This window comes from Cupressus sempervirens, chromosome 9 (genome assembly GCF_028749045.1).
Source record: "Cupressus sempervirens isolate cs-2001-9-10 chromosome 9, ASM2874904v1, whole genome shotgun sequence".
Taxonomy (NCBI): Eukaryota; Viridiplantae; Streptophyta; class Pinopsida; order Cupressales; family Cupressaceae; genus Cupressus; species Cupressus sempervirens.
Window position 1 is genome coordinate 529,275,552 of NC_143126.1, and position 14,022 is coordinate 529,289,573.

The following is a 14,022-nucleotide window of genomic DNA, read 5'->3' on the forward strand; positions in this document are numbered from 1 at the left end:
CTGCAATATTTTTTCCTGATATAATTTGTGACAATTATGTATTGTCAACTCTTAGATTCTTGCTTTTAACTCATGGAGGTTATGAATCATGTAAATGCAGGCTATTTTCATGTAAATAAGATGATTTGAATGGTTTGTTTTTCTAGAGTATTTCTGGTAAACATGTTGTAAGTTTTGATTCTGCTTTAAAGTTCTTTTTACTGATCAAAATATTGATTTTTGGATTTTTCATTTTTGTCATCTGCACTGTTAATTTAACAAGGAATGACGTGCTCCTTTATGGCATTTACTTTAATTGCCTTCGGTTTGATTACTTGTTCAGAACTAATGAGGAATTTAATCCTCTCAATATAATATTCCAAAATATTAGCAATTATGATGTTTAATCTTTTAGTCTTTTATGGAGTATGTCATTTATTTTTTTGCTGCTGAAGTTGCAAATGTGTCATTTTCTCTTAATGGACATGGAACTGAAACATTTTATCATCAAAGAAGAAATTTGATCTACACATCTTTTCACATATTGCATTTAAGAAAAATTAAACACAAGTGAGAAAAAGCATTCAAACAAACTAAGAAAATGTTGGGAGAAAAGCTTGCTTTATTTTCACTGGCAATACTAAGAAGTGAGATTCTATAACAGATTTAAGCTGTAGAGACAAGCAACTGATTCTCAATTAATGAATGCTCCATTATTATCACTTATTGAAAATTACAATATTATGTTCTAAAATTGTGCAATTATTTCTTTTGTAGTTCAGCGGTACAAATAACGTGTCTCACATTTATAAAAGTTATGTAAATTATTCTAACAAACTTTGTGAATGGTTATATACGAAAGCATGATTATTTAATCTGTCATTTCAATTGCTTTTAAATGTATCTGCTCCTTGCTTGGGTTAGAAAATGTATCAAGCTTCTTTCTTCCTTTCTGGTTTTTGCAGAGAGCACACATGGCTCTAATCCACCAGATTCACTTTCCCAACTATCTGTTTCTACCTCATTTAGGGCACACCACATATTAACTTCACCTTGGAAGCACTACTAGTGGCGACCCCTCTGTATGGTTCTGACTGGGTTTGTGAGGGATGAGGTAGCCTTCCGCAAGGCATTGCAACCTTTGTCTTCTTTTTATTTGTTGCTGTATTCATAAGGATTGTCTCATTCTGCCTTCGTTTTACTCTAGCTATGTCTCTTTATGGTGCCTCTTGTCCTTATTTGTTAGGAGGGGCATTAGTTGTTGAAGTACTAAATATGTGACGCCTATTTGTGTCGCAGGGTTCCTCCTACCAGTTCCTTTTTTGGTACCATTGTAATATTTGTTTCCTTTGTTGTTCCTTTTGGATGGCCCCTGGCTCACCTTCTACTTCCACCAGCCTATGTGCTAGTAACCTCATAAGGCTTGCAAAGAGATTATACACTACTTCGTTCACCGTGAATTCAACCTGCACCATATCAGCGGGGAGAGCCCTTTGTGCTACCTCTTGTCATACATACTGGTCTACTGCTTTATCCCACGCTTGAACAAGGTCTTGTGTCAGTTGATCCTCTTGGGTCACTTACTCCTCAACATTAGTGTTCATTACCAATACTTGCTGATTAAAAGGAAAGGCCATTACACCTCCATTCTTTCACCTGTCACCTCAAGATCTCTAGGTTCGTACTAGGCAGTGATGCAAGAAATGCATGTGCGGGATATGGAAGTGATGTTGTTACATACCAAATATGGAAGTATTATTATCACGATGACTTTGTACTAATGTCGTGCAACAAGTTCTATGATCAACTGAGGAACAATATAAATAACAATACCATGGGAAACACATGATAGTGGTAGAATATTACTTTATTGATTGGACCATAGTATTACATTAGCGGGTTACCCACAATACCAACATGTTCTTCATTATTCTGGACAGCCCTTACATATTGACTCGAGTTGGTTAAGAATACCAACCATCACGATTGTTCTTAACAAATCTACTCATTATTTATTAATTAGTTATTACTAACCTACACCTAGCAGGGACATGGAGCCCAAGGGGTGCAAGAGACACACACCCAACATGGGTTTGGCACAAGGTCTGCAAGCATTCTTAGCCCAACAAGGTGATGCTCATAGAGGTGAAGCACTGAGACTTCCCATGAGGTCACCGATCTCAAAACTACTCTAGCTTAAGCACGATTAATCATAGGGTTCCCTCCAAAGTTCCTCTAACGTTAAGCGAAGTTTGCTTAACTTTCGAGGGAACTCTGTGGTTAATCACGCTTGAACAATAACACATAACACTCATTGCATCTAGGTGATGGTCACAGAGGTGAACCACTAAGACTTCCCCTAGGAGATCACCCATCTTAGAACTACTCTAGCTCAAGCACGATTAATCATAGAGTTCCCTCCAAAGTTTCTCTAACATTAAGTGAAGTTTGCTTAACATTCGAGGGAATTGCGTAGTTAATTGTGCTTGAGCTGGAGCAGTATTGGGAAGGGTGACCTCCCAGGAAGTTTGGGTTCTTCATCTCTTTGAGCATTACCTAGATGTAATTAGTGCTAAGTGTTGCATTTGTTCTAATGAAAGATGGGTTCTCATGAACCACTACTAATGAAACATGGTTCAATGAGCTTGTCGTAAAAACTAAACAGTGGATTTTTGGTAGCAATATTACAAATGCTTACTTTCTTTTAGGAATATCAAATTCTAAGCTTAGTTACCGGATTTGTCCATAAACCCCCGGAGCCGGATTCGGGTCTAATTTGGATCCAGATCCATGCATGGATCCGTGAGGATCTAGGCCGCAGATCCTTACGGATCCACAGGCAGGATTACGGATCCTACTCGGATCCTCGAGGATCCACACACGAATCCACGGCAAGGCCCAAATAAAGAAGCAAAAAAGTGGGCCCAACTTCATTTTTTAATATTTTTTTTCCTTAAAGGCCCTAAACCCTAAAAACGACCCTCTAAATCACAATGCAAGTTCATTTACTCTCTATTTTGCTCTCTCATACTTGCTAGTTTGAATTAAAGTGCTTGGATTCGAAGGAGATCAGTTGTGGAGCTTCAAATACCTTGCAAGAAGTGTTTAAGGTATGCATTTCAACCATATTCTTGAGTTCTTTCATAGATTATTGATTTATTTTTAGTTTTCCAAATTTTCAAGTTTTTGTGTAAGTGTGAAGCATGGTTTTCTTTCACTTTTTTTTCTAGATTGCAAGAATAGAACAATGAGTAGTCAAGGCTTAGTGGGTGGGGGTGGGGCTGCATCACCAAGCTTCAAAATTGATAAGCGGTCTCCTTTATGGAGACACACAACAAGAGTCACACAATGTCCTGGGGGTGGGGCATACATATGGAAATGTAATTTTTGAAACATACAACATAGAAGCTCCTATTCCCGAGTGAAACTACATTTTTTGGGCCCTGTGTGTGAAGGAATTCACATGTGTCAGGGTAGTGATAAGAAGGGATTACTAGCTGCACAAATAACAGCGTTAGCAAAAGAGCAAGATGATGCTGATAGAGCAGTTGCAAAAGCAAAATGTGGTGCTTCCAAAAAATCAAATATACCAACACCATCATCTGATCAAACAAACACAAGAACACATCATTTTTTGCCTATGCCAACTACAAATGATGAAGGTGAAGACCCATCTCCACTCACCCGCAAGAGAGGCCCACTAGATAGGGCATTCCAAAATGAAAAGAGAGACATTGCTGATCACAAAATTGGACGTTTAATTGCAAATGGTGTTTCATTTAATTTTGGTAGATCACCTTATTTTAGGGAGATGGTGGAAGCAGAAAATGATGCACCCCATGGTTACAAGCCGTCTGGTTATGAGAAGTTGCGCACTACCATATTACATGACGAGAGGAAAAATGTAGAGGCTCAACTTCAACCAATAAGAGATTTTTGGGTTCAATCGGGTGTGTCTATTATTTCAGATGGGTGGAAAGATTGTAGAAACTGTCCATTGATCAATGTTATTGCTGTATGCCCTAAGGGGGCAATGTTCTTGAAGGCAGTTGGTTGTGAAGGGCAAGTGAAAGATGTAGAATTTATTTCGCACATTCTCATTGATGCCATAGAGTCAGTGGGTCCTGATAATGTTGTCCAAGTGGTCACGAACAATGCAAAAATTTGCAAGGTTGCAGGGATAATTGTAGAGTCTAGATATGATCATATCTTTTGGACACCATGCACCGTCCACTCTCTCAATTTAGTGATGAAAGCAATTGGCACCGAAATAGATTGGGTGAAAAGGATATATGAGGAAGCTGAAGAGATTCAAATGTTTGTGACAAATCACCACATGTCACAAGCAATTTTTAGGAGTTTCTCGGACTTGGAGTTATTGAAGGTATTTATATTTAATATATAATTGAATATTATTGGATTCCACAATTATTAATTTTTGTTGTTGTTTACATTAACATGTTTTAGTTTTTAAATGTTTTACTAACTTGAGTTTAACATGTTCTTAGGTTGCTGAAACCCGCTTTGCCTCTCACACAATCGTCTTGAGACGACTTGTGAAGGTAAAAGAAGCAATGAAGCATATGGTCATTAGCCCCAAATGGGACGTTTGGAAGAATTCCAATACAGCAAGGGCGTTAAATGTGAGAAGAATGATATTAGATGAGGATTGGTGGGGTCTTGTGAGTTATGTGTTGGAAATCACCGATCCAATAATGGCAATGCTTCGCTTCGCAGATAGTGATGAGCCATGCCTTGGGGATATTTATGATTCCATGGATAGTATGCTGAAAAAAATTAAAATGGTAAGTTTACGCTCTTTTACAACAGTTTTTTATTTGAAAGATATCTAGATTCTAAAGTTTAAATTGACATATTCACTAATTATAATTATTATTCATATTTCATATCTTAGGTCATACAGAGGAGGGAGAATGATCTTGAGGACACCCTTTACAAGAAGGTGGAAAAAATTGTTCATCATCGATGGAGCAAGATGACCACACCTTTGCACCTCCTTGCATATGCTGTATCCCCGAGGTATTGTAGTTCTTATCTAATGTTTGTGCTTATTTTATCCAATGTTTGTGCTATTGATATTTGATAGTGTTCAATTGTCTTTTGTTATCCCCAGGTACTATAGTGCAGATGTACTTCGCCTTCCAGGTAGAGTGCCACCATTTAGAGATGCAAAGGTTGCAGATGGGTATAAGAGGGCACTAGCTAAGATATTCCAAGATCCAGAGTTTGGGGCAATTGTGAGGAGTGAATTTGCTGCTTTCAACTCAGGTGAGGATTTCCACCCTATTGCCATAGCAGACCAAAGCAGGATGGGTGCCATCAAATGGTGGTACCTTCATGGGCAAGCCTTCACGTACCTCCAACCTCTTGCCATAAAGCTCCTATCCCAAGTAAGTTTGTAAAATTAAGCTTAAGGTTAACATTCTCAATTCCTTGAATTTATTATTTAATTTATTCATCTTGATTGTTGTATTGATAATTTTTAATTTCTCTTTAGGTTGCTAGCTCTTCTATAGCTGAGTGGAATTGGAGTTCTTACTCCTTTATCCACTCAGTCAAATGCAACACGGTTGGCTCCAAAAAAATCAAAAGACCTTGTGTCCATTCACAACAATTTGAGCTTGTTGTCACAGAAGGATCCTAAGTACAAGAAGGGGCCTGAAAAGCTTTGGGATGTAGCACCCGAGACTCCTAATTTAGATATGACCATCCGGGATCTTGCTAGATCCTCTATGATTGATGTGGATGATGAGGAGGAGGATTATGAGTTAACAATCCCCTCTACTACTAGTGGTTTGGGTTCCTCTATTGATACAGATGCAGTGCTTGCAGCTCATTAGTACCCCTCTGATGCGGATTTTTGTTGAAAATCCATTTGATGATTAAATCAAAAACTTTAGAGTTGACTCTTGACTCTTTTATGAGTAAATCATGTTACAAACTTTAAGTTTAATGATCTATATTTTGAATGTTACAAACTTTCACTTTTAGTAATTCAATGTGAATGTGTTGATTTTCTTTATAATCGTGAAAATAGATTAATTATCAATGTCATTGATCAAGTATACTAGATTCATAGATGCATACTAGAATCATAGATTCATACTATGAAATGAATTAGTTGTAGAATTGTGTATATTTCTCTTATTTTTTAGTATATATATATATATATATATATATATATATATATATATATATATATATATATATATATATATATATATATATATATGCACGAATCCTCCACGAATCATAATTGGGGGAAAAAAAAAATCCCGAATCCACGGATCCGATTAACGTGCCCGAATCGGATTCGTGTCACGAATCGGCAACTAAGATCCTAAGCAATATTTTTTAACTCAACATATTCTTTCTATTAATTGTTTCTTATATCTTTTTGCATGTCACAAGCTCTGACATCAATGATAACCTATCTAACAATCTCTCGCTTTGTTATTGATGACAACTCCACCCTTTTAGAACTGAAATTGCAACTTGTAATCTGCTCCTATTGCCACTGTCTCTGATTAGCCCCTTTGACATTAATTACAAAGGAGATAATTATTGTACAAATTCTTCATATGGAGCTAAATTGTAGTACAATTATAAGCTTCCCCTCAATCAATACTTTTCCTTAATGACAAGTTGAGTGTGACATCACTCCCAATTTCTTCCTTAGGTAGTCAAAACTTTCCTTTGGAAAAAGGCTTGGTGAAGATATCTGCAACTTGTTCTTTTGTGGCAACATATTCTAACTTCACCTGATTGTTAGCAACTTGTTCTCTTAAAATGATACTTAATTGGAATATATTTAGTCCTGGAGTGCATAATTGGATTCTTGCATGTATGAACTATACGTGTATTGTTACATAAAATAGAGATGGGATAATCAAACTCTACCTTGATGTCCTTCAACATTTGTTTCATCTACAGAAGATTTGTGCAACAAGAAATTGTTGTGACGTATTCAGTTTCATTTGTAGACAAAAAAATTAACTCTCAAGTATCCTAGAAATTGACCACCAAACTAGATAATTTCCTAGAAGGAATGCACCTTCACTGGTGCTCTTCCTATCATCACCATTGTTGCCGCAATCTATATCTCTATATGTTGTGAGTGTGAAATCTTCACCTCTTAAACCGAAATCCATAGTATGTTGAAGATAGTTGAACTTTGTCTTTACTGCACTTGCACGAGTCTCTGGTGGTGCAACTTGAAATCAAGGCACATAATCTTTAACATGCATAACCTTTGGGCATGTAACTATGACATACAATAAACTTCTAATCATTAACCTACACAAAGTTTGATGAGCTTCAAGAGATTCACTGTCATTGGTGAAATTGCATCCTATAACTATGGGGGTACTCATAGAATTGTAGTCTTCTATCTTGAACTTCTTTAGCATTTTCTTAATATACTTGGTTTGAGAAAGAAATATTCGATTAGCTGATTGTAATGTTTGCAAGCTAAGGAAATAAGAGACATTATCAAGTATTGACATTTGAACTCATTTTGTATTGACTACGAACACCTTCTTGAGACCCCTACTATTTTTTAGAATGCCTTCCCATTCCTACATCGTGCGATTATCTTGACACATTAATCCTAACCACTTCTTTTTTTCTTCCATGGTCATTAGGGTTTTCGCTAAGTCTTGTCCTTGATGGGGGATTCCAAAAACCTTATGTATTTCTTTGGCTACATAGGAGATTGTTAGAGTTTGCTGAAAATATTGGATGACTGATTTATTAGTGTTCTTGTTGTAGCCAGGCACCATAGTGGATAAAATAGGTTCAAAATCTCTTAAATCAAAGATGGGCATGGAGATAATTTTGTCTATGTCTGCCTTCCTTAGCACCTCTTTTGAGAGGATCATTGTCTTTTGCATGCTCCCACGAATTGCGACACTCACTGCCCCTGACGCTTTCAAAAGTAATATTGGCAATCGTTGTTTATCGTATAGATTAAATGATTAATGCACATAGACAATGAACAAGAACAGCAACAGCAGTACTTCCTTTATCATTCGCATATGCCAAGAGATTACATACAGAGCATAAGATTATAATGATCCCAGACAGGGCATAATTACTTTCTGCTGAACCTTCCTGAAGGGGTCTATCGGCTACAAGACAATCCTAATCTACCCGTCGACTACCAAATACAAAATCTCTGACGGCATAACCAAGTCGACTACAAAATGCAAAATCTATTGACGACATCATCCCTCCCAAAAGAAAAATTCGTCTCCTGATGACTGACAAAATAGGAGACAACCGACATACAACAAACAAAAAATACTAGAGAGAAGTTGGTGCCCCTGAAGAATGCTGTTGCCGACGTAACTCATAGACTTGTTCCGTCTGGATGCTCAAATCCTTTTGAATTCGTGTGTTAACCTCTATGGCTTCCTTTAGGAGAAGTGTTGCATCCATAGCCTAGGTCTTGGCCAATTGTAATTCTTGTTCAGCTGCTTCCTTATCCCGCAACAGTGCTGCACGCTCAGCTGCCCATGCCGCTTGTTGGCTGGCCAAGTCAGCGGCTAACTTGTCTCTAACCTCCCTCTCGACTGCCAGAGAACCCTCTGCCGTGACCCTGTCTAAGGCCCTGTCTGCCTCAGCATGCCTGTGAGCATAGTAGACTTCTTTGTGTAGTTCTACTATTTCGTGCACCAGCCTCTCCATGGAAGTGTTACACGGACCCAACTCTGGCTCGGTGGCCCAATCCGCCAACATTTCGGTGTCTCAATTGCTGGCCAAGCTCTCTCTCAAAACATGAACGGAACCACTGGAGACACATCCCCCTGATGTAAGCTCGAACCAAATGCCACTCTCCGCCGAGTCATAGCCTGCAATGCCACATTGCGTCCCTTCTTTAGCGCAATCTTCATAGCCCTGAGGTAGTCTCTGCACCTGTCCTCATCCGACTCATAATCCTCCTTCGCCATGCCCTCCATCGTCCATTCCTCATCACTATTCTCTTCCTCGTTTGCGGTGGCCATGCCCACATCTGGTGCAGCCTCCTCTGCTCTTGGTGCATCCTCGGCCTGTGGCACCCCCACCTCCTGAGACTTTGGTCCTATAGCTAATACCCCTAGATACCTAGGGAACTGAATGGATGGAGCAACCTCGGCAGGGATGTGTCAGAATTGCTGTCTCAAGAGAGCACTGGCTCTATCCATCACCTCCGGCTGCTTCGACTGTGCGGGCTCCATGTTCTCTTCCTGCTGTGCTAGGTGGGCTGACTGGATTGGCTCGGCTTTTGCTAACAAGGAGGACGAAATGGTCACTACTGCATCACAATCGATCACCTCCAAATGAACTTGGGGCTCTGGCTCCGGTGCTGGCAACTCTACCCTGTGCAAAACTAGATCAGCTGGTGTAACTAGAACTACATTTTCCATGGCCGTGGAGAAAGTAACACCTGGAGTGGTCGTCGATGCAACAACATCTATCGCCGGTGGGACACCCTTAGCCATTGCTTATGGGACATATGTTATTGCCGGTGGGGTCATCACGACAAGTGCATGACGTTGACCAAAAGGAGGAATGTGTGAAGTGGGGGCGAACAAGTGCGCAGAAGTTGACAACTGCGGTGGGGTGAAAAATGTTGGCTCACTATCTGCTGGTTCGTTGCCAACATCCGCGGAAGTACTCTCTTCCTCGTACTCAGCCCCGCTGCTCTCCAAAGTCTCCTCTCGTCCGTTGTCGGTGTCCCTGTGAGCCGCCTACAACCCCTAAAATACCTTCTTCTGTCCCGCTGCTGACCCACCCGTGTCCAGATGTTTCCAATAAAATATCGGAGGCTCACCTTGTGCCAACTTCCCCTGAGGTGGTGCGTCAAAATCATCCATTGGTATCTGATTCATCGCTGCCTCCAGAAACAAGCCAATTGCATGGTGCGGCATAAAGAATGTGCAGTGCTGGAATGTCATGAACTCTTCCATCCTGTCGGCAAGAACTGTAGGCCAATCATACACTGTGTTGTTCATGAATACGATCTGTGGCAATGCTATATCTGAAGCCCGAGTCGACCTTGTCAGCTTGTTCTTGATAACGTCCATAATGTACCTCCAGTGGCCTTCCCGAATAAGATCTCGCCGAAGTCCTCTGCATTTAGACCCCTTTATTACTGACTTCATCTCCTTCGGTGTAAGATCACGGCCTACTAATCGAATCCAGTGTTCCTTCCGTTCTTGAGAGAGCTTGTGATTCTTGATTTCCACCTTCTCACCTCTAGGACCAGGAATGCCAAAAACCCTCGTGAAATCCCTAGGCTTAAAAGAAACTGTCAATTGATGCTTTTTGTACAAAAATGTGCTCGTTCTGTTGTGCCGACTATATACCTCTATCATAGTTCGCAAAATTGATTCAAATAATTGGATGGAAAAAACTGGAAGCTGGATGGCCCAATGCACCTATGCCCGTATCAAAATTTGCTTAATCAGGTTTGAGTCTGGAGTTTCCTGCCACCATTTCCAGCATTCGCTGCCATTGAGTCCCTCAAATTAGACAGTAAAATGCGTGAGTTCTGCCTTTACTTTCTGTTTTTTGCTATTGGAAGCGGATGGCCCTGCAACTCGGATAACAAAGGCTAAAACCCTTGCATTCTTTTCCATAGTTGTCTTGAGCTGGTTCTTCCACTGCTTCAGCTTCCTTGCTGATTCCATGCAATAACGGCTTCTTTCGTGCTTTTATAATCTCTGGTTCCTCCTTACTTTGCATGCGCGGCAAAAAGGATGAAGTGCAAGTTAAATGACTATCCATGGGAGAATTTAAAAAGTCACAAGGTGTATAACACCATCTGCGGGAGAGAGGTCTTCAATGTAGAAAGCTTCTTATACATCAAACCCAAGTTATCATCGCTAATGACATGGGTTTGTCTTTCCCACTACTCCTATGGGGACGCAGAAATGGAGGGGCAGTTGTTCGATTGAGGGCACGTCACACTCGATTTCTCTTTAAAACATTTACAACCAATACGTAGATTTCGAGTTGATCTTGCTGCCTATCTCACTATTTGATCAACTCAAGGTCATAAATTGATCGATGATATGATGGCTATAACTGAAGCAAGGGCTGCTTGGCAATGAACCACAAATCATTGTTTCATGCAGGGAGATGCAAAAAGAGCTCCAAAGTTGGCTTGTTGTCCTGGTGCAGCTTCATCAAAATCTCTTTGTGATTCTTTTCATTGTGATAGTGGAAATGGAGTTGATCATCCTACTTCAGCTTAGTAAGACCACTGCTGAAGGCGTCCGCTGAGAGAGGAGTAGCAACCCACGGGAGAATAAAAGGCATCTACAAAAACACAGGCAAAGTCGCCAACAACTACTCGTCCATGGGAAAATAAAGAGACACTAGCGGAAGCAAAAGAGAAAAGTCTGTGGGAAGGAAGATAGCAGGAGAACAAAGGCATTTGCGGAAGATAACACGGTGGAGAATGAAGACATCCGCGGAGGGACTTAGTGATTTCCGTGGGAAATAAGACATCCGCAGGAGGAACTTCTTGATTTCCGTGGGAAATAAGGCATCCGTGAGAGGATACATAGTCCATGGAAGAGGAGATAAATCCGTGGAAAGAACTTGCCTTGCGGGAAAAGATTGTCCACAGTCTTGTCTGTGGAAAGATGCTGCGGGCCCATTCGCAGGAAGCTTCAGTTTGTGGGGGTGTGTGCCTGCGGAACATCCCCATTTACTTATTTTTGTTTTTGTTTTTGATTTTTTTTTTTCAATTTTTTTCTTTTTTAATTTTTAATTAATTTATTTTTTTTGCAAAAAATACAATTGCTCAATTTTCCCTCCCGACCTCGCCAACCTACGATGACGAGGGAGACTATCGGGCTTGGTCATTCTGCAACAATGACGAGCTCTTCCTTGCATGGTATATCCTCAATTTCGATCTGTTGACTGCTTGAGGCACTTCTTGCTCGTCCAAGGTCCACAATTTTATTGCTCCATTGTCCTCGACCTCCCGAATCTGGTATGGTCTGACCCATCTAACCTTAAATTTTCCCAGTTTGATTTCATTTCGACCGTCGTACTTTAGTACCAACTGCCCTGGCTGAAATTTGTTGAGTTTGAGATGCTTATCATGCCACGCCTTATGTCTGTTTTGTGTCACCTCTGTGGCTCATTGCGCCAACAATCGCTTCTCTTCAAGCTTATTCAAATTATGTAGCTGCTCCCTTAAGCTTTGCATGCCACCTAACTTATTTTCCAGTGCTATTCTCAGGCTTGGTATCATGAACTCCGCTAGTACCACTGCCTCCTGTCTGAACATTAATTGGAATGGTGTGTGCCCTGTCGTTATCTTGTACGCCGTGTGGTAAGCCCAAAGGGCAGAGGGTAATTTGTCCTCCCAATCTTCTCCTTCAACCGCATAAGAGTTGTAAATAATTGATACTAGAATTTTATTGGTAACCTCGGCCTTTCTGTTAGCTCTCGGGTAGTACGGGCTCGATAATGAATGATAAATTTTGAATTCAGTGGTGAGCAATCAGATGACATTGTTAACAAAATGGCCACCCCTAGCACTTGTTAACTGTAATGGAATTCCATACCTGGTAATGATCTGCTCATAAATAAACCTTGTTGTGCTGACAGCCGAGTTATTTGGTAGTGCACGTGCCTCCACCCACTTCGTCAGGTACTCCATTGCGATAATAATGTACCAGCACCATCTAGTTCTGCTCACCTTCAAGGGTCCAATGAAATCCAATCCCCACCGTTCAAAGAGTTCTTGTGCATGGGAGGGGTTAAGTGGCATGAAGTCTCTCTTCAATAGCTTCCTGGTCCGTTGGCAAGTGTCACACATAACGACCCATTTCCACACGTTGTTGTACATTGTCGGTCACTAGAGTCCTGCCAGCAATATCTTCTGTGCCGTGGTGTCAGGTCCCATGTGTCCTCCTACTGGAACTTCATGTGCTTCTTTTAACACCCGCGGTATTTCTTCCTCTAACACGCAGCGTGGGAGGATATGATCTGGCCACATCTTGTAGAGCAATCCGTTGATCAATTGGAAGGTACGGCTCCTAATTATCAACTTGCGCCTTTCATTTGGTGGCATCCCACTTGGAAACTGTCCTATCGACAGGTATTCTCCAACGCTTCTGTACCATTTTGGTAGTACTGCAATCTGAAACAGCTGTGTCAGGAAAGTTGTCATTCACACCATTCGCTGGTTCGCCTGTTTTGATCCTCTACAGGTGGTCGGTGCTAACATGTTTTTTCCTCGGCTGTACAATGATTTTGAAGGTAAACTTCTGCAACAGAAGTAGCCATCTATTGATTCTTCCTTGAATGATAGGTTTATTGATCATGTACAACAAAGCCTGATGATCGACATAGAACACAAACGGTGTGGCCAGCAAGTAATGATAGAATTTTTGCACGACGTAGACCATTCCAAATGCTTCCCGTTCAGTCGTACTGTAGTTCTGCTCCGCTTTTGATAACAGTCGGTTGGCAAAGTATATCGGGTGATCCAACCCATGGCTACCTGTTTGTGCCAAGGTTGCTCCAATCACATAGTTGGATGTGTTGACATGAACATGGAATTCCTTATCCCAATCTGGATATGCCAAGATGGGTGCCGTAGCCAATCGTACCTTCAGTGCTTCAAATGCCTCATGTTCCTTCTTCCATCTGAATGATTCTCCTTTCCACGTTAATCTGTCCAGCAGATATGCTACTTTGGCAAAATTTTTAATGAACCTTCTGTAATAACCTATGTGTCCAAAGAAGGATTTTACCTACGTTATATTGGTGGATGACTGCATTTCCAATATTACTCTGACCTTGTCCGGATCCGTCTTTAATCCCTCTTTATAGACTGTGTCCGAGCAACCTTCTTTGCGGGCCCATAAACCTGCACTTCTTCGGATTCAGGGCTAGGCACACCTTTTGGCATCTCTCCATACACTCGCCCAGTGCTACCAGGTGTTTGTCCGCAGTGCTGAATACCGACCAATCATTGAGGAATGCGTTAAAGTTTCCCACAGACATTTTGTCCAA

General features: G+C 40.8%; 2 protein-coding genes across 4 annotated transcripts in view; both read left to right on the forward strand.

Annotated features, from left to right (window-relative positions):
• NRPC1 (nuclear RNA polymerase C1) overlaps positions 1-14,022 on the forward strand; it is a 309,786-nt gene that overhangs the window by 172,659 nt on the left and 123,105 nt on the right. The window lies entirely within an intron of this gene.
• On the forward strand, positions 73-7,980 carry LOC149539676 (uncharacterized). The gene is made up of 6 exons (XM_089800266.1): positions 73-111; positions 2,688-2,870; positions 4,488-4,784; positions 4,895-5,019; positions 5,114-5,390; positions 7,771-7,980. Exons 1-6 carry the CDS (start codon positions 73-75, stop codon positions 7,978-7,980), a joined length of 1,131 nt encoding a protein of 376 aa, XP_089656392.1.

Coding starts and splice junctions, on each gene's coding strand:
- LOC149539676 (XM_089800266.1), top strand. CDS start 73: ATGGAGGTTATGAATCATGTAAATGCAGGCTATTTTCAT. Junction 2,871..4,487: donor GATCCACACACGAATCCACG/GCAAGGCCCAAA, acceptor ACATGTTCTTAG/GTTGCTGAAACCCGCTTTGC. Junction 5,020..5,113: donor GCATATGCTGTATCCCCGAG/GTATTGTAGTTC, acceptor TGTTATCCCCAG/GTACTATAGTGCAGATGTAC.